We start from the raw sequence: 22,209 nt of genomic DNA on the forward strand, positions 1-22,209 counted from the left end.
CTAGGATTAGATTAAGTAGCACAAAGCAATTATTTCCTGTGCCTTGGGTAACATTTGGCTGATGGAATAAAAGTCTGGTCTGAAAGCTGATGGGATAGATGCTTAATAATGGGATCTGGAAGTAGTAGATATTGGGAGCAAGTGACATGACCAACAATCACAGAATAAACTTTTAAGTGTTCTTGACCTTGCTTGTCTTATTCCTGGTCACGAATGTCTCTCTGAGAAGATATCTCTGAGATATTCTCCTTTGGTCATAGGAGTTCTGATGGACTCAGCTATGGTGTGAGCTCCTAAGTCAGCGGTTCTCAACCTGTGGGTCGCGACCCCTTTGGCAGTCGAACGACCCTTTCACAGGGGTTGCCTAAGACCATCCTGCATATCAGATATTTACATTACGATTCATAACAGTAGCAACATTATAGTTATGAAGTAGCAACGAAAATAATTTTATGGTTGGGTCACAACATGAGGAACTGTATTTAAAGGGCCAGAAGGCTGAGAACCACTGTCCTAAGTGAAGCAAGCTATTTCTGTGTAATGTTTGTTCACCTTCTATCAGTACAAGCAAAAGTCCCTATATAACAAAGTTGTTGTCAAATTTCTTGTGCTGTACTAAAATCTTGTTATATCAACATGAAAGGAATAACAAATGAGAAGGTAGCTGTTGGTATCTATTTGCTACACACATGCGCGTGCGCACGTCTCTTTATCTTATTCTTTGTCATAATAATACCTGACCACTTCCTGCTTTTGTGATTGGTTGTTTTTGTGTTTCTTCAGGGGCGGGGAGGCTTGAGAATCCTACTAATTATCATGGAGAAAATGTTCTTTAAAAGTATACAATATTTACCTATCTTCGGCTTCAGCTACTTCATGAAAAGTCAGAGCAAATATGAGGATAGCATTTATTCACTGAATGTTCCTCTAACTGAAATACTAATTCATTTTTATAAATTCTTAGACAGGATTAGTACTTTATCACAATTACTATATGATTCTGTCAGTGCAAATAAACTCTGAGAAGCTAAGATGCTATACTAATAAAAATTTTTTATGTATTGCTCAAATTAAAGAGTGTATAAGTACCGTCAGTGTCTGCATGTCTCCACACTACCTGCTTATCATTATTGGAACAAATTCTCTCCATAGTGCTACGCTGAACAAACTGGGAAGCAGAGAACATGCACCAACTCTTCTATTCTAAGGCAGATTTGAATCAGTTATTTCCTGTTGCTTCCCACTGCTTCCTAACTTACACTCAAGCAAAAAGCTTAGAGAATAGAGTATCTTTAGGCTGTGGTCCCAACTAAGTATTCTAGAGTATGAAGCATTATAATGAACCTCTGCCCCTGGATAGACCAAATCTTAGAACCGATTGTGAAGTCTGTGTTACAAGGATCTTTCCTGAACATTTTTTTTTATTTTGAGCCCATTAGTTTTACTGTTGATTTAGTGACTAAAGGGAGAAGCAACAACCATGCTAGTATAGCAGCAAATAAATAATAACAAAAAACTCATTTTAGTCCATTTCGTGAGATATGCTAACAATTTAGATGAGGGTTCTTAATTGGAAGAAAATCACCCAATATTCTTTTGAAAAGTGGCTCACACACAAATTTTAGTTGATCCCCAAGACAGACAGAGTAAAAAAAAAGACACTTGGGTAACTTTTACAAATTTTCAATACCAGACTTTCCCACCTCACTGAAAACACTTTGGAAGTACTAGAAGTTGTCAAAACAGTAATAGGAAGAGTTGACATGCTGAACTCCCCATCAGTACCTTTCATGGAAGAAAGTGTAAGCTGAGCAAGCTCCCTGGTGTTGAAAGAATGTAGGTGGGTGGGTTAAGGGGACTTCTGACCTCTTCTCAGAAAAGAGGGGTCTCTCTTGAGCCCAGGACAAAACTAGACATAGTTCCTGATACTTCGGGAGAGTAAACTTCTATTTTCTTTCAACAGTCAGGGATTCTGTTTCTATAATCTATATATATAAAAGCCTAAGCAACTGTTACCACCAAACGACCGGAACAACCGGTCGCTATGATGTGTACTGACCACCAGGGGGCAGACACTCATGCAGGGACTGCCCCCTGGTGGTCAGTGTGCTCCCTCAGCCAACCTCCCACAGCCAGCCAACCTCCCATGGTCCCTCCCCCTTTCAGCAGGCCCCATCTGGTGGCCAGCAGGCCCCATCCAGCAGCCAGCAGGCCCCCAGGGAGTGGGCAAGACAGCCCCAATAGACCCTGATTGCTGGCCTGGCCTAGGGACCCACCTGTGCATGAATTTCGTGACGATCATGTTCAGGGTCATGTGAATTAAACCTCATGTCTTCTCAACATTTTCTCAGTTTGTAACTTCTCACAAAGTAAAAATTGAATATCCAAACTATACTTGCCATCTTTTAATAATATTGCAAAAACATCATACTTTATAATGTAAGGTTTCATGGTAATATACATTTAGTATTAGATTACATTCCTCTTTCTTAATTACCCATTAAAAACACCCTTTTTGATACTTGGTAGCCTTCTCCTCTCTTAGAATCAATTCATTTCAAAATTATTAAGAGAAAGGTCCTCACTTCTTAGTTATCTAGCTCTAAGGACACGAAATTGGTCAAGGGTACTTGCTTTCTCATTAATGAATATATGCTTTTTCTCTGGAAAAAAAACAACAACAAACAGGGAAAATTCATTTTAGCCCAAGCAGACCTAAGGAGAAGTAGGGGAGCAATATTGCCATCAAAGATATCTGGTGCATATCTCTAAAATCCCAAATTACCCTTTGTTCTAGATTACCAAACATATATTATTTGATGGTCAGCCTCCTGACTCTGAACCAGCTTGTTATGTTTCTTGAAATTACGATGCTGCTGTTGTTGTTTTAATGAATATTCCTGTTTCAGCTAACACATAGATTGCATGTTCCAATAAGTGAGGCATCACTGCAGAACTCAAAATCAAGCTTACAAACATGAGAACTATTTCTTTTTAAATGGGGAGGCACACCTTTACTATAATATCACATTTCAAGAGTTCATTGCTAAAACATAATGTATTGTCAAAGCATTGCATCAAAATTATTTAACGAATTTCTGACTCCAGTAAAAATCTCTTTCAACTAGTCCTTCCCTTCTCTCTAACAGAACATAAGAGAAACTTACTGCCCACTCATGTCATTATTTTTCAGTGTCTGAATGTGTGTGTGTTTGAGGGGAAGAAAAGAAAAGCTAAGTTCATATCTGGTATTTTAACTGATTAGAATAATCAGGAGGAATTCTGGGTAAGATGGATACAATAGATGGTTTGGCACCTACTAGGTGCATTGTCAATTGACTTACATCTACCTGCAGAGTTTTATAATGACCAATGATAATAAAGTTAGCCTCACTCCCCCTCAAAATGTGCTAAATGATAATATTCCAAAGAAACAAAATTTCACAGTTTTTTCAATGACCTATCTCAGACTCTGAAAAAAATACACCACTCACATTACCCTTTGGCTTAAAAAGAAATTTATGAATTTCTCCTGAATCTTTGCTTTAATTGTTAATTAAGAAACAACCAAAAGAGATAGAGGAAGACATAAACAGATGGAAGAACATACCGTGTTCATGGATTGGTAGAATCAACATCATCAAAATGTCCATTCTACCCAAAGCAACCTATAGATTCAATGCAATCCCCATTAAATTACCCATGGCATATTTTACAGATCTAGAATGAACGTTCCAAAAATTCATCTGGAATAAAAAAAGACCTCGAATAGCTGCAGCAATCCTGAGAAAGAAGAACAAAGTAGGTGGGATCTCAATACCAGATATCAAACTGTATTACAAAGCCACTGTTCTTAAAACAGCTTGGTTCTAGCACAAGAACAGACATATAGATCAATGGAATAGAATAGAGAACCCAGAAATCGACCCAAACCACTATGCCCAATTAACATTCAACAAAGGAGGCAAGAGCATACAACGAAGTCAAGACAGTCTCTTCAATAAATGGTGTTGGGAAAATTGGACAGATAGATGCAAAAGGATGAAACTAGACCACCAACTCACACCATACACAAAAATAAACTCAAAATGGATAAAAGAGTTAAACATAAGATGGGAAACCATAAAAATACTAGAGGAATCCATAGGCAGCGAAATAGCAAACATATGTCAAAGGAATTTCTTCTCTGATAATGCTCCTAGGGCAATGGAAACTAAAGAGAAAATAAACAAATGGGACTACATCAAAATAAGAAGCTTTTGCACAGCAAAGGAAACCATCAACAAAACAACAAGAAGACCTACTGCATGGGAGAACATATTTGCAAATGATATCACCGATAAAGGTTTAATCTCCAACATTTACAAGGTACTCATGAAACTTAATAATAGGAAGATAAACAATCCAATCAACAAATGGGCAATGGACCTAGATAGACACTTTTTGAAAGAGGACATACAGAGGGCCAAAAGACATATGAAAACATGCTCAAAGTCATTAATTATACGAGAGATGCAAATCAAAACAACAATGCAGTATCACCTCACACCTGTCAGAATGGCTATCATCAACAAATCAACAAACAAGTGTTGGAAAGGATGTGGAGAAAAAGGAACCCTTCTGAACTGCTGGTGGGAATGCAGACTGGTGCAGCCACTATGGAAGACAGTATGGAGTTTCCTCAAAAAACTCAAAATGGAACTCCCATTTGACCCAGTGATCCCACTTCTAGGAATATATCCCAAGAAGCCAGAAACGCCAATCAGAAAGGATATATGCACCCCTATGTGCATAGCAGCACAATTCACCATAGCTAAGATTTAGAAACAGCCTAAGTGCCCATCAGCAGATGATTGGATTAGAAAACTGTGGTACATCTACACAATGGAATACTATGCTGCGGTAAAAAAGAAGGAACTCTTGCCTTTTGCAACAGCTTGGATGGAACTGGAGAGCATTATGCTAAGTCAAATAAGCCAGTCAGAGAAAGATAAATACCACATGATCTCACTCATTTGTGGACTATAGAGAACAACATAGACTGATGAACAGGGACAGATCCAAAGACAGAGAAACAGCAATCAGACTATTAATCCCCAGAGGGAAAGAGGGTGGGGGTAAGAGGAAGAGATCAACCAAAGGACTTGTATGCATACATATAAGCCAAACCAATGGACATGGACAACAGGGGGATGAGAGCATGAGTGGAAGGGGGGGGAGAATGGGGGTTAATGGGTGGGGGGGAATGAGGACACATTTGTAATTCCTTAACTAATAAAGAATTTAAAGATTAAAAAAAGAAAGAAAGAAACAACCAGTGCTTCCTTTTCAAATAAACCCAGAGTCACATAATTAGACCATCCTGGAGATAATTGAATTTTGGGGAAATGAGAAATGGGAGAAAGAGAAATAAAATTTATAAAAATAAATAAATAAAATATAATTGGTCATTGCCCTCTCTAATAACCCTGTGCCAGATCTTTATTTTAGCCAAGTTTTTGTTGTTGTTCACCTGTATTGAGCTCTTCTACCAGGAAGAAGGTTCTTTGGTTGGCTTTTCACACACAATGTCACATTTTCCCTTCATAATATCCCTAATTGGATAGGGACAATTATCATCACCATGTTACATGGAAGTAAACTGAGGGGCAGCAAATTAAGTAACTTTTTTCCAAATCATTCAACTAGCAGGTAGAACGTTGAGGAATATCTGAGCCCAGGAATTTTCACTTCAGAATCCTGCTCCCCTCTGCTCTGTCAGGCACTTCCCACATTATCACATAATGGTCATCTTTCCAGGAAACATACCGGAAAACCCTCATCTTTAACCAACACATTTTTATTATCATTCACTCAATCAGTAAATCTATTGTTCTAAACCTAAGAAGTGTTCTATCACTACGTAATTACCTTCAGATGCTAGAGACAATCAAGTGCTCCCTAGTCTTTAAAGATCTTTTTGTTAGAAACGTGTCATACATGTATTGCAAGATGGCAATCATTGCCAAGTTATTTTTAAAATTTATCTTAATTAAATCAATACTAGTTTTGAAGAAATCACATATATGATATTTTCAATATCTATGCCTTATTTTTCTTAACTGTATATTTTGGTCTATAAGCCACATTTTCAAAAATATCCTATTTCTCTATAATATAAACTTAAATGACTTTCAAAAAGTGCCTTTATGGGAAAATATATTTAACTTTTTAAATATTATTTAAATAGGGTTCAAAAAGGTGACCCCTAATTGCAATATTAACATTGAGCTTTCTCTTTTAAAAACTTTTTTTAAAAAAAGACTACCATATCTCTTTACTTCATTTTAATTATAGAACAACTAATGATATGTGACAGTTATTATTGTCCCATTTGTCAAATAAAAGTTCAGGAATCAATTGATTTTAAGTTGTTTCCCTACAATCACACAGTAGCAGCTGAGTTAAGATGAGTCTCCATGTCTAATATCAAGATTCTAGCCTTTCCATAGACCTACCTCAGCACCCACTCCTTGACTACTATATCCATTCATTCATTCATTCATCCACTCATTTTCTTCTTGATCAATTATTCATTAAATGTTTGTGTTATGGACTAATGTTTGAATCTTCCCCAACCCCATGTGTTAAAGCCCTAACCCTCATTGTGACTGACTATATTAAGAAAGGGTCTTTAGGTGGTAATTAAGGATAAATGAGGTCATATTGATGGGGTCCTGATCTAAGAGGAGCCAGAGAGAAGTGGGGTTCTCTCTCTCTCTCTCTCTCTCTCTCTCTCTCTCTCTCTCTCTCTCTCTCTTTCTCTCTCTCCATGCAGTACTTAGGAATGGCCATATGAAGATAGCAAGAAGTCAAGCATCTCTAAGCCAGAAAGAGAGTCTTTAGCAGAAACCAAATCATCTGGAACCTTGATCTTGGACTCCCCAAGCCTCCATAATTGTGAGAAAATAAAATTCTGTTGATTAAGCCACTCAGTCTATAGTATTTTGTTATAGCAACCTGAGCTGACTAATCCAGTCTAGTTATTTCAGATAATGTAGTTAGCATTGGATAGTACCACAGAGTGAACTCCATCAAGACATTACACTTAAAGAATAAAACTATGCATGCTCTCAAAGATACTTCATTCTGTTAGGGAAGCTAGACAAATAATTTGGATGCTGTACAATGCTTTAAGGTCTTTAGTATATGGGTTTATCTGATATTATGGTGGGACAACATTTAAGCATTACTAAATTGTGACTAGAAAAGTAAGGGATAGTGTTACAGAAGAAGAGAACTTGAAGACTAAGTAGAAACTTGCTAAGGATGGGAAGGAAAAGGAGGTTTCAACCAGGTGGGGAGACCAATTTGTGCAAAGAATGAAGGCTTGATATAATACGGGAACTATGAACCAGACATGCTTGGTATGGGAAAGAGTAGAGTCAAAGATGATCCATTTTTTTTGCTTGAGTAACTGGACAGATGGTAATGCAATTTATTATACAGGAAATATACAAGGGGGGTAACTTTGTAGGAAGAAAAGAGCAAGTATAGTACTAGAGTGGAGATTGCCATGATTGGTTCAGTCCCAATAGACTGGGTTCTTGTAGGGAAAAATTTAGTACAGAATCTGACACACAATAGGTCCTCAATAATTGCTGAATCTGGATTTCCTCTGTTCATGTTTATTTTTCCTGGCCTAAGTCCTTTATTTTTGAAATTGAAGGAGTGTCAAAAGAGAGGTTATACTAGTTAATCACAATTATCTGTCTAACCAAATAGGAGGGAAATCAGCTACAGTTGAAGGCAAATATGACACAAGAACAAGGAAAAATGAGCATTCAAGAGTAGGGTGAGATGCCTTTATAAAAGTGCCCTCGGTAACCAGGATTGGATTTTGTATTAACTAGGGTAAAATTAAAAAACAAACAAACAAAAAAAAACCAAAAAAAAAAACCCTAACATCAAGAATTCAACTGCTTCCTCCATGGATAACAACTTTGCCAAAAAGCATTTTGTCCATAATACAACTAGGGTAGAAAATCCACATTCTCAAAAATGACAGTAACCATTAAAATGGTGAAGAAAACTGCTGAATTGACAACTGAATTCCTGAGGAAGAGGGAGGCAATGGATGATCTTAGCCAAGGAGTCATAAACTACTTTTAGAGGTATCTTGAATTCCAAACAATAAAACATTACTCAGTTTTGACATAAGGAAAAGAATCATTCCACATTTCTAGAGGTAGATATTTGCCCGTGTATATATTGAAGACACTTTACTCCAATGAGAAAAAATTATAATTATTTTAAAATTTCCTCTAGATGAATTTCCTCCAAGTTCATCCTCTATCCCATAGGTATCTTGTCTAAAGAGGCACAGCCCTGCATTTACCAACCCTGTAATTGCAAAATAATTTCACTATTAAGCTTTGTTTTACTCCAAGCCTTCTGGATAATCTCGAGCAGGACTGCACTTGTTGTTTAACTCTAAAGATTTGTAATGAAAGTTTAATCAGTTACTTATTATTAGAATGTTTATAGACATTATTTTAAGGAGAACAATAATGACGTAAAGTTCTACGCATTTGGTTTAAAATGTATTCAACTCACATATCAGTTAATGCTACAGTGAGTTTTTAAAAAACTCTTATCAATATATGTGTCTAAAGGCAATGTAGATAAACTACAACTTTACCAGAGCTGCAGCTAAGGACAGAACTAAGAAAGGATTTCTGCCTTGTCCTCCTCCCAAATCCAGATCTTAACTTTTGGCACTTCGGAATTTGAACAGAAATTGTAATTTCAGCATGTTGAACAGGTATCACAAGGGGATATACATAAAGCAAAAGGACAACTATTTAAAATTAAGTCCTGGCATATTTATTTCCATTTAAAAAGCTGACCAGATCATCTACTAATGATCATGAATTTAAAAGAACACACCAAATAAATCTAGTTCATCCACTTTCTGTCTAACTGAAATACTGTAAAACCAAAGGTTAATCACATCTCCAAAAAGACACTTCCTTGCTAATATAGAAATTGCCTACAAGTTTTCCAGATATTCAGATTTTCCAGAAATTATGATACTATGAATTAACCACAAAAGTTTTCAAGTTATAAAAAATAAACGGGAAGTATGTAGTCAGTATATATCTGCTGAGTATGTACAAAATTATAAACTCAGAAGAATAACATAGTTAGTTACCTGTCCTATGGACATATAATTTACTTAGCTTTCATAATCAGACCATAACTGCTCATTGTTAGATATTGTCAGATGGGTTCTGTGAAAAGTACAGCTGAAACTAGGGACTGATTTTCATATTGTTTTTTGCTATCCTTTTTATTCATGAATCATTTATTAAATCAATTTGAATATAAAGAATCATCACAGAATGCAAAGCACTCACATTCTAGAAGGATGTAGAATCAAAGCAGGGTTAGCAGGAGAGGCAAAATATATTAAAAGAACACAGAGCAAAATTAACCGGTTAAACCAAATCAATTCAGCCACAAAATGGAGAAAATAAATGTTTCTCCAATCTTCCAAGCATCCCCTCAAGAAAATATGATAAACATGTCATATGGCCCAGCCAGCGTGGCTCAGTGTTTGAGCATCGACCTGTGAACCAGGAGGTCACAGTTGGAGACAGCCAATCAATGATTCTCTCTCAACATTGATGTTCCTATCTCTCTCTTTCCCTCCCTTCTTCTCTGAAATCAAAACAAATATTTTTTTTTAAAAAAAAACAAAACCATATGATGACATATGATGACGTTCATTTTCTTATGCCACATACTATCTGAATGGCCATATAATGTTTCCAAATATTAATTATAGAAACGATATTTGGGATGTTTTCCGTTGGTACTATTCTTTGACCATCCATTAGTTGAGTTCCTGTCTATCATACTCTCTATATACCTTTAAAACAACTCTTTTGTTTCTATCAAGAAGCGACACTGTAAAGGAGGTTCACTTTAAAGATCTATCTGAAGAATGTTTGCAACAAATGGAATTTGCTTATGTTATGTTACATTTCAAAAAGTAATCTCTTCTTCACACAGCCGAATGTGTATACATGGGATAATAAAATATATTCTTACCTCCCATCCGTAACTGGGGTCTTTCAGGCTGGACCTCTGCTCTCCCACATAAGGCCCAAACTTTTCACCTGCTTCAATCTTCCTTTTGGTCCATATTCCTAGTCCCGCTCCAGGCATAGTTGACTCTCGAAGTTCAAACTCAGCAGGAATGGGAATGTCATCCGGGATGTATATGGGGGCCTTGTAAGGAGAGCCCTCCTTCGGCGTGAACGCTTCGCTGGACGTGGCTGGAGAGCATGGCTCTTGAAGATTGAGGGAGGGTGTGCTGGCTACGCCATCTGCATCTGGCATTTCTTCCAAAGGAATGTCAGGGTAACGGCCATAGACACACTCATTACCTGTGAACAAATAATAACTTCATGAATTCCTGCTAATTTAGAAGAAGAAAAAATCCCACAGCTAGGTTGTTCTTCTTTGAAAATAAAATAGGGAAGGATCATTGTTAAAATAGGCCTGCGTTAAAATCTGTTATTCACAGATGGGGGAGGAGGGGGTTATTGTTTCTTTGGTTCATCTGCAGTGAATCCATAAATCAAATGAATTACTATTCAACTGTCAATAATATTCTCATGGGCCAATTCAATCCATGATCCATCTGGGAAACCATCAGCAATTTAATTATTGGTATGAATAAAGTAGAGATAAGAAATAAAACTGCGTGTACCTTCCACCCTGCAAACCATCCCAGATTGGGAGCTGATAGCATTTAACAATGCATTAGGAAATTGTATCATGCAGTAGTATCTTGGGCTAAACTGTAGGAGAATCGTCAAAGATTCCAAAGGCTGCCAGGTGCAACAAGGCTTGACTTTGTGGCAGGATTATTTATGGGAATATTAATTTATGTTTGTTCTTTCTCAACTTTTCCTTTCCCATTTCAAACATACTGCCAAGCCCTTGGTATTTTCTTGCCCCAGTAACTTCCACAGAGAAGATGATTAAAGTTACTTGAAGCTAGTGATTCCTCTGGGTATTTGTGAAAATAAAAATCATTAAGGAAATTAGGTGAGCTTTCTAGAGGGGAAATGGGGAAGGAGGTGTCTTGGGTGCACCAAAAAGAGAGCATTTCCTGCAGACTGAGAAAGAGAAGAAATCGGAGGGTCTCTAAATGGTGCAGTCCCCTGGGGCAGGTGCCAAGGCCATGGAGGGTACAGCAGGGTAAAGTAACTAGGAGTCTGGACACTTGGCACCAGGGCTCTGAGGTCTCCCCAAAGCAGCACCTCCCCCACACCTGAAGGAAAGGAGTACACCATGCCAGACTTTAAGATCTTTATGCAACTTCTTGAGGATAAAGGGAAATTATAAAAAATAATGACTAAGCTTGAATTTCCCGCCAGTTTACCAATTGAAGGGGATTTCAGCTACTTTTAAAGCAAATAAACATATCGTTCTTGTCCACTTGGACTATGGACTAAGAATTATATGTGATTGATTTGATGTGTAGGCCTTTCCAGGGAGAACTAAGAAAAATGGGTTAAAATTACAAGAAGGACTATTTCAATCAGAGCCACCCAAAGGTAAAATGAGTTGCCTTATGTTGCCATTGCAGGGGTTCTGATATAGCCTAGATAACCAGAGCTACAAATGGTATGGAGGAATTCTAGTCTCAGGTTGGTGACTAGAGCAGATGACTTAAGATTCTACCAAACCTGCAGTTCTATGAATTACTAAAGTCTCCCAAGATAGTTTATTGGGCAAGAGGGTGGAAAACCTGAGTTCTGGCCCCAATTCCTTCTCTGATTCTTTATGGAAGTTAAGTAACTATAACACAAAATAACAATTGCCATCAAGTACTGCATCCTCTTAAAGCTTTCTAAAATGAAAATGATAGCACAGACAAAAGTAGCTTTTGAAGGAAGTGCTTGGTTCTTGATTGAAACAATGAGATAATTCCATCTAAACCAAGCGTAGAACTGAATTCCTATGGGATGTTTGTTCCCAAAATACAAGCTCATTATCATTCAGGTTCCGTATATCCAATATCATGCACATTATCCTCTGCCCTCAATCAAGTCTCCTGCCCACTTCCATTAGAAATACTATTTTCCCTTAATTATCCACGCTCAGTATCCTAAAATAACATGGACATTTTCTCTCCTTCACCCTCCAAGCTATTCAGTCATTAAAGGCTGTCCATTCTTCTTGCAAGATTTTCACCTTCATCCCATTTTTTCAATCCACGTTTTCATTCCTGAATTTCTAACAGTTCTCTAACTGGGTCTCAGACCTCCCGGCTTTTTCCAGTATCCCTCAGCTCTGGGCCTGTACAATGCTGCTGGACTTAGGAATCTTCCTGGCACACATATTTCCCTGTGGTATAGCCTCTAATCATTCCCAGTGCCCATGGGTAAAAATCTAAAGTTCTTAAACTTAGAATAAAATCTCTCTCGTTTTAAAACCATTGTCCCTTTTGCTCAATAAGAGGCCCCAGGTGAGATAAGCTCGCCCTGTTTTCCAAGCTCAGTGAATACTTTCTCTGTGGCTCTGCCTGCCCAGTTACCTATTTCTGCTCTCCTCTGCCCATCCAGCTTCTAGTCAGCCTCCCAGATCAAGTCCTAACTTGTCCCCTCACCATATCATTTAACACAACTTCCTTGAGTTGTTACATAATGTCTCTGCTTGGCCTGATGATCCCATAACACTGTGCATTGCTACTTGGAGTTTAATGTGAATGATTCTCGGATTCCCAGCTATGAAACAAGGCCTTGCATGGAAGACTCAGAGCTCACACTTCTCCAAGAGTCAGAATTCCCCTGGTGAGCTGGGTAAAGGTGCTTAGTAGATACTTACTAAATAGATAACTAACCTAACCATTTTATTAAACTATTAAACCAAATCAATATTTTTCTATCAAATATAGGAAATGATTTTGATCCTGAAAAGCACCTTTAATCCTATAGAAATGGGCCACAACAGATTACAAACTTTTCTCCAAACACAACTTCAAAAGAAACAATTCTAACAATGCCCCAAAGATACATTATCAAAGAAATACACTTCAGGGTCCAAACACCCTTGGTACACCTTGATAAAGTCTATCTTATTTTGTCCTTCAGGGAGCATTTGTACTTCAGCTGAAGAGCCAAAAGTTCACTAGCACTCTTGATACAACTAAAAACATATAAAAGTATCTCTTTAGAATTGTAACATTTAACGACTACAAATGTGGAGTTACTTTATAGATTCTTAAAGGGATTTGTCACCCATTGTGAACATTTTGTTTCTCTCTGTAAATGAGTGCTATAAATTGGAAGCCACTTTGTAATCTGTAGACTTGTTCATTTAAGCAGCAGGAAACAAAAAGGCATCCAGATGAATAGAACTATTTCCTCTAGTAATTCTCTATTCAAGGTCAGTAAAAATTCCCCTAGTTCCTCAAAGGGTTAAATCAGTCCTACCATCAGTTCCAGCAAAGGATCCCAAATCTTAAAAAAAGGATAGAGACAAACCCATCTGGGCCCTCCCACTGGCATAGCTGATCCATGACCTTTGAATTACCCATAAACTCTCCCAAAGCATAATTTAAACGAGTGCATTTGGATTTCAATTCCTGTGGAGACAAAATACTTGTATGCCCAGGTTACTGCACAGAAGAATTTGAATTTAAAGCCTGAATGCAGTTCTGCTTACAATGGCAAAAATTTCCAATTAAAACTAAAGAAGAACTTATATAGGTCCAGAAAATCCAGGAGACAGACTCAGGCTCCTATTCATCCACATGTGGCATTAAATGTATATGCAAACTCAGGCGATTTGCTTTCAAACCACCTTTAATATAGTGTCATCAGAATTAAATATAAAAAGGATAAAAAAGAATTAAATATAAAAGGGCTGTGGTGACAAAAAAAAAAGGAAATATAAACCTGCTGAGTTTTATGTATCAAAACAGGAAACAATATTTTAATGTAATCTAGCATTATGAAATTTTCAACAGCAAATGCAGTTTCTCACACTGTGTTGGATATTTGCATAAACCAAAATAAACTCATGCATTCATGTATGTTACTCAAGAACTACCCCAAAAGCTGGTAAAACATTTCATCTAAATGATAAACTACCTCAATTATCATATCTCCATTAAACCTGTGTTATTGGAGAAAAAATGGTAGTTCCTCTCCCTGAGCTATAGCTACAGTTAATTAAAGCATTGCTCAAATATCACACTGACAGATTGGGCACATTTACAATAGGTAAGTATCAGGTAATAAATGTTATATACATCAGTGGTCCATAAAGATAAATAACCCTTGTAACTTCTTGAAGCTGAGCTGCCTGCTACTGGAATTTGTTTCATGCATCCTTTAGGTGTCATTAACTGAGTGAGGACAGAAAGACAATTTTATTGTGGGATTTGAGGCAAATGACTTGAGAAAAGAGCTTGGAAATCAACCTCTTCAATTCAAATTTTAAATGTTCTAATATCCCCAGAGACCCAACAAGAGCACACACTTGGATTAGATTATATGTCTTTCTATGACTCTTGGAATAACATAGGTTCCCACTTGAGGTGACTTCCATTTTGAAAACAAAATCAGAATCTCCAAAGAGGAAATTTCAGAAATAATATAGATAATAATAACGGCTTTTATAACTGTATCTATATTTTCTCATTTTAAAATGATACATTTTTTATTGATTTCAGAGAGAAAGGGAGAAAGAGAGAGAGACATCAATGATGAGAGAGAATCATTGATCAGCTGCCTCCTGCACACTCCACACTGGGGATGGAGCCCACAACCTGGATATGTGCCCTGACCAGGAATCAAACCGTGGCCTCCTGGTTCATAGGTCAACACTCAACCACTGAGTCATGTTTTATTTTCTCATTTTGTCACTCACAACCCAGTGAGAAAACATGGTGAGAAGCATAACCTTCCATCTTGCAAATCTGGAAGCTGATACTCAAGGATGCTAAATAGTATAGCCAAAGTCAATGGAGTCTAGCCCCAGGTGTCCAAACCCAGTCCTCCCTTTTACCCTTAGGCAGCCTTTTAAAAAATATATTGTTTAAAGTTGGTTGGTTTGTTTGTTTTCCAAATTGTGACCATGTTACATGAATACTTTGCTTTTCTGTTTCTTCACTTGATGTGTTATTATGAACACTTCCTTATGTTTCAAAAACTATTTTCAAAACTAAATTTAATTACTGCATAATATTCCATTATATGAATCCACAATAATGGAACTATTTCCATAGCATTTATTTTTGTTGCTTCTAATTTTCTGATAATTATAAATACCACAGAAAGAAATATTCTTTCATATAAATATTGGTATTTATCCGTTTTCATTTCCTTAGGTTGGATTCCTATAAGAAAGCTCACTGAATATTAACAGATTGCTTTTGGGGGGTGTATACCAACTTATACTCCTACCAACTACATTGACATTTATTATTATGTCTTGTTTTGAAAATTTATTAACACAATGGAAAAGATTATATGTTTATTCTTGCTTTAATTCACATCTCAGTGGTTAATGAGGCTACATATTTTTTCATTCATATTTCTTCTTTTGCAAATTATTTGTTGTTTTTGTCCTTTTTAATTGGGCTTTTATTGGTCTGTTGTATTAATAATAATAAAAGTTAACCTTTTGATATAACCTTTGCTACTTTCTACAGTAAATCATTTATCCTCTGGTTTTTTAATGAGGTTTTTTTGTATAAAATTTTTTACTTTTATGGAATAAACCGTATTTTTACTTTGTGATTTGCCTCTTAGAAAGTCTTTACCTATCCTAAGAGGGAAAAAAGAAGATTCTCTTATATTTTCTTTGAGTTTCACAGTTGCTTTTCTACCAACCTTGGATCTCCAATGATTTACTGCTGAGTGAAAAGCAGAGAAAAATGATTTCATTTATTTGAGCTCCTGTGAGCGGCAAGCTAGGAGAAAAAAAGCCATTTCACTCGTAATTCTTTGGTTCTTATTTGCAAGGCTGGCCTAAAATGCCTTCTCTTTTTGTGGGTTTTATATAACTCACCATTTGTTTCACTTGGCTTCTCTGCCTAGTTTAACTGCAAATCTTCTGGGCAGATGCCATTCAAAATCCTGAGTTTCACCATTAATAGCAATTCAGTACCCATCATAATACTTATCACTCAGCATTATCATTAATGGTACTAACATAAATATTTTTTCTTTCTACTCTTCACATTAGTTCATTGATAGAAAATATTTAACAACTAAACAGAGTTTAATACTAATATTAAAAGCATAGATGGGTGGGTAGTGTGACAATAAAGCAAGGCTGATTTCTGTAGGCACTAAGCAAGGAATCAGTTCTTTATACTCAGCTGTATACACATATGCATATAAAACATCCTCCCAATGCACACACTGTGCATTTGCTCTGTGTGTGTGTGTGTGTGTGTGTGTGTGTGTGTAATAGCTCACTAATCTTAAAAATAGGCTGAGACAGAAACATGGTTTGAGATCTCAGGCAGACTGGTTGAGATCATAAGTACAAGAAACAACTGCCAGGAGGAGACCAGCTAGGGAATTGAACAGATTAGGTAACTCAGAAATTTAGACATTTCCCCCCATTATGTTCCTCATTGCAGTTTTGTAATAAAAACATGAGCAAACTTCAAAGGAAGCTCTGTAGTAAAGGTTAATTGCTACTAAAGAAGAGGGTGGGCCCGAGCGCCAGTACTCTGTGCCCAACTTGCAAGCAGACAGGAAGGATTACACGTGGCTGCGAGCTGAGGATGCGTGCCCAGCTCTAGGAGGAGAGGAGGAGCTGCCAAACCTCAAGCCCCACCAGGGACCTCCTGGTAGGACGTGAGCACATGAACACGAGTCCATGAGTCGGTGCCTGCTAATGATGGGGCAGGGAAGGGAGGGGGAAGACATCAATTTCCTTCCCAAATTCAAACCGGACGTGCTCTTCTTCCCTTGTTAGGACAATTCCAGAGCGGTGACAGCAGCCTGTTTGTGAGAAGGCAGAGGACCTCAGGAACCAGCTCTGCGCACCAGCAACAAAGCCAATAAACGCATGCTGGGCTGGGGGGAAAGGGTGGAGCCCTTCAAGCCAGACACACAAACAGAACAAAGAAGGAGGCTCTGAACTGGCCAGCAGAATATTCTGCGAGAATGGCCCCAAGATAATGACATTTAAGATCCCAAAGAAAGGAAGAAAGGAAACTAGTAAAAGTAAGCAAATGAATTTCCAGAAAACCAACTTCAAGTCGATTCGAAGGACTGTCGTAAGGGTCCAGAGGCACCGGCTTACACAACAGAGACATCTATGGAAATGAGAAGCTGCTGACGGACATGGTCTTCAGAAAGTGCTGCCTCCAGAGAGAGGTGAGAAGAAAATAGACCTCCGTGGATCTTTTGACACTACACCGCACTTATAGACTCCATGTCTCTAGAGACCATTATTTTTGTGAACTAGTCTATCAACATGGCTTGCACATGGAATTTTTTTTAATGACCTTTTAGGCTTCCTTGCATCCCTAGTATTTGCTACTTCCTGGTGCCAGGCTATTCCACCTCTTCCTTGTGGAACTTTTCCTCCCAGGATCTCCCAAAAGCATGTCATTTATGGGCTGTCAGGAAGCCCTAACGTGTATGGAAGAGTGTGGAGAGACAAACAAGGGAGATAGCAAGGACTATCACATGAACTGAAAGTAAGGGGCCAAATCAATGAGCAAACATTTGTCTTTCTCCTAGGATGTGGCCTATTTCTTGCTTGTTCTGTGGCTTTTAAATCTGGTTCAGCGTTTCTCCACCCTCCTAGGGATTTCACAGACAGTTCACTAAACAAACATGGTTTGCGACTTAAGCTGGTGGCTTCGAAGCTATTCTGAAATGCTTTTGACCACTTGCAAGAGTTCTTCTACAGAGACGGCACTAAGCTTTTTTTAAAAATGGTTATGGAAATACATTCCCAGAAAATTCATAGTTGAAGTACCAGTAAAGCCCTTTGGTATCTATGTACAGAATCTAAAACAGCTAAAATAAGGACGTTCAATCTCTGTGAGTCCTACTCCCAAGGAAAAACATGACCTGGTTAATGTTTGGCTTATTCTGTTGTTAGGGAGCCAGGATCACCAATACCCACTGGAGTGACCAGGTAAGAACAGACTTATCATATATCAGATAGTGTTTCTTTTCCATTATGACGACGTGCCTTGACTTTCTGTTAGTAATACACGTTTTAAGAGACTTCTGGCACCCTTTGACCTGATGGCTTTTCTCATAAGCTTTTTATTTCCCCAAAGTGATTTTCTTTCAGATTCATTTAGAGTAAAATAGAAATGCCCTGAGATTATGCCGCAGCAGACTGGGTGGTGGCTCCTCAGGCAGTCTGAAATGACCAGAGTACAGCCTTTCAGTATTCAAACCCTATCTACAGTAATTATTTGCCAGCGTATCTAAAAGAAGGCAGGCATTTCCTGTTGCACACAAATGGGACACTCTTATCTAAATTACTGTTTAAACAGGTATTTAAGAAAAGACTATCACAGGCAGGAATTTACTGATGACGGAACACATTAGTTTAGGGCTGGACACATTCGTTGAGGACTCACCATTGTCAGGAAAGGAAGCATGTCAGCATCAGGAAGGTATAGAGAATATTTTACAGTCCCATATGGGTCAAGATGGGGATTGTAAACTATGCCACTTGCATCTGGGTCCAGCAGGAGTGGCATAAGCCCTGGCATAGCAGTCTGGATCGAGTCATACGTCTCCAGGGCCCAGAGTAACCTTTAGAGTCAGAGTTTGAGAGTCCCTGCTTCCCTATCCATAAAATAAGCCCATGGACAAGTTCAGCCCCGGGTCCACTCCACTCAAGTAATCCCAGTTCTATGCAATGAAATCCAAAGGAGGGTCAAGGCTTGGTGTATCAAAAACTTAGAAAATATATTTCCTGGAAAGACACTGAGAATCGGTTTCATCTCTCCCAACGTGGAACCTAGGAGAGACTGTACTCTGGCTGCCTAACTCTGCTCTAACCAGTGAAACTGGAATTTATCCCCAGTAGAGGCTTATAAAACTGGGCTGTTATTCTCACATTAAGTAGACTGCCCTCTGGTGAGGACTGTGGTTTACGTGTGGGCAGAATGTGTGGTTTACTACCTCTAATTTGTTTATGTTGTTGATGGTGGTTTCAGAAGAAAGCTGCAGCTCTTCACATGCTCAAGAGTGACGTGATTTGCTTCCTTACAAATAAGTGTTTAAAGGGGGGAGGGGAGCATGAGGGCGCATTAATGTGCCCCTGCTAATGGAGGAGCAACTGGGATCCCTTTGACCACAGCTCTGCTTCCTTCAGCTCTGCACGTGAAATGAGAGCCCCAACTTGCTTATTGTAATTACCTAAGTGTGGCTTGGTGGCTTTTGGCAGAGATTCTTCCTGCCTCCGAAGGACAGGCCAAAACTCAAAAGCTACAAGTTAAAGGAAGGAGAGTGGGAAAGTGCGTTTTGTAGCAAGGAAGCTGAATTCTAATAGTCACTGGGTGAAAATATTCAAAACAACCCCCAAAAGGTGAAGATCAAAAAGTAAATGAGATTTTTGCTCTACTTTCTATCACATAGTACACAAAGGTAGGCGTGCGGGAGAACTGAATAAACAGTGTAAACGTAAAGTTCAAATGCATTCTCACAGCTGGCTTGATGCAGGCCTTTTCTCACTGCTACAAAACAGAAGAGCTTTCTCATAGCCAGGAGTCCTCCATAAAGAAAAGAAAATAATTATGCGTGTCTGGCAGAAGAGGGAGTTGTAGCAATGGCCTGCTGATAAAATGGAATGTGAACAAGCAATAGAACACTAACCTAACCGCACTCTTGCTTTGAGAAGGGCCAGAGAGTGTGCAAAAACTTTTCACTAGCGTCTCACAATTAGGTTTTATTTGAAAATGAACAATGGTCCTTGTTCTCTGTAAGGCGTGGTAATAGAAACAGTGACTTCTGATCTTCAAGTCCTTCTGTGAAAAAAGTTCCTTGATGTGTTTAATGTCAGCACAGACTCTGGCTCCATTGCAAATACAGCGTCTTCAGTGTAAAATAAACTTAGATGGTTCCAAGGAGTGCAATTTTCTGCTCCCATTCCAAGCTCTAAAGACCCTCATATTGAGTTTCCCAACACTACATCATAGTAAACATAAAATCATTCAAAACCATGGGGATAGAAGGAATGTCATTGAAAAACATAAAAGGAAGGTGTGTGTGTGTTTTTTAAATTTTTGAGAAAACATTATACACTTTGATAAAAAAATGTTTTTAGAAAAATATGAACAGATGTGCTATGCATATGTGTATACATACACTAAATAGCACTTATGATTTAAAACGGGGTAATTTCAACATTGCTAAGTGGTAACACAAGCTAGGTATTTAAGGGAATGATATAATATGACAACTTCATAGACTACCAAACTATGCATGGTCTCTGGAAATTGTCATTATCAACATGTACAATAACTAGTAGCATTGGGTGCTCTGTACAGTATCCTTCATGTCTAATTGAGTCACACAGTCTAAGACACTTGACGGGCACCAGGCACTGCCTCCTAATGAGAACTGACTTTTAAAGAAAGGCATTCAGGGCCTCTTCTATATAAATTACTATCGTTTGCAGCAAGAGAGGATTATAAATGTTTGCTGGCAAAAACTAAATTTATTTACAAACTGGGTCTAATTTATTTATGACTCCAATACAATCAACTTTTGTCGAAATATTTATGTTATCTGTACTTCTGCCTCACTAAACTCTACCACAATCATAAACACTGTTGAAAAATTATTTGCAGTTAGCAGGATTTAAACTACCCATTATATCACCAGCTAGTGCCAGTAAACTTTTGCACTGGTTGATAAAGTTTCCTCTGTGGAATAAATATACACTTGACTTTCCAAATCTTTGGTGGGCTCCATACAATGAAAAATGAAGGATTAAACAGATGCCCCAGACTTTACTGGTTTTGTGTGAATGCTTCAATTGTACATTGCAATTCAAATTTTGTGGATACACTACAAAAGTGTAGTCTCTGATAGCACTAAAAAGGGAATTAGATGACAAATGTTGGGGCTATATCATCTTTGCCAAAGATGCTACTTCTCAGACCTATTCATTTACCCATTCCAAAACATTTATCTGGTACGATGTTGTACCTGGAACTGTACAAATTGCTAATGCTAGATATAGACATAAATAAGATTAAGTTCCTGTCTCATGTGGCATAGAGTCGAGGAGTGAAGATAGAGATGTTAACAGTACGTGGCAATGCAATAAAATAAGTTCTAGGATGAGTTAGGAAGAGTGAAGACTGTTGAGAGTTGGGTATAAATAACTGCATTGGGCATGCCCATATTATAGAAACCCCTAGCCTTAGGTTAACAAAATCTACATATGTGCTAAATTAAGTAAAACATTTAAATTCTTGATAGAAATGCATTTGTAGTTCACATTTATTTCTGAGTATCCCCAAATTCTTCACAGCAACATGAGCATCAAAATAGGGATGATTTACTCCCACTGCTTCTAAAACCAGCAGATTCTAAAACCACATTGCCCACATTTCCATTACAAAATAAGCCAGGAGCAAACTGCATGGAGAAGTGGATGTCTTCCCTTTCATGTAACTAGTAAGAATGCATTTCTGCATGGTCTGTTTCAGTGACAAAAACTAAAAGTTCTGCTGTGAAGCAGGTAGGGCTGCCATGATGCCAGTGAATCTCACCAACCTGACCCAAACCACAACATCTATCCTCCTTCCAGTTTGAATGAAAAGTTGTGCCAAACAAACCAGAGATAGTTCTGGTTGACCTCGGAACCGTGCTGTAGTCAGAGGGAAGACTGGCCAGATCATTCTGGAACCTCCCCATCTAAAGCAAGAATCATCGCAAGAAATGGTAGTACTACTGATTTCTGATATCCCACAATTTTCAAAAATATAATGGTCCTTTCCCAAATAATATCTACATGTGCCTCTGATAGTCAAAGTAATGTAACCAAAAGCCAAAGTAGCAAAGCAAATTTCAAGAGCTATATTTACATAGTGAAAAAAGAATCTCAAAAAAAAATGAGCTATTTATTCAACAAGGTGCTTTGTAAAAAGGAATGCCAAAAACCCAGATATTTGCAACTTCATTTACTAGTATATGCATA

General features: G+C 37.9%; 1 protein-coding gene across 7 annotated transcripts in view; it reads right to left on the reverse strand.

Annotated features, from left to right (window-relative positions):
• The window catches only part of MECOM (MDS1 and EVI1 complex locus), a 578,884-nt gene that overhangs the window by 280,663 nt on the left and 276,012 nt on the right, over positions 1 to 22,209 (reverse strand). For all 7 annotated transcript variants that reach the window (XM_081087497.1, XM_081087495.1, XM_081087499.1 and 4 more), the window contains exon 2: positions 10,096 to 10,433. In XM_081087497.1, coding sequence (XP_080943623.1) covers positions 10,096 to 10,433 — 338 coding nt within the window. The remainder of the gene's footprint in view (positions 1 to 10,095; positions 10,434 to 22,209) is intronic.

Source organism: Myotis nattereri (genome assembly GCF_964212035.1).
Source record: "Myotis nattereri genome assembly, chromosome: 3".
Lineage (NCBI taxonomy): Eukaryota > Metazoa > Chordata > Mammalia > Chiroptera > Vespertilionidae > Myotis > Myotis nattereri.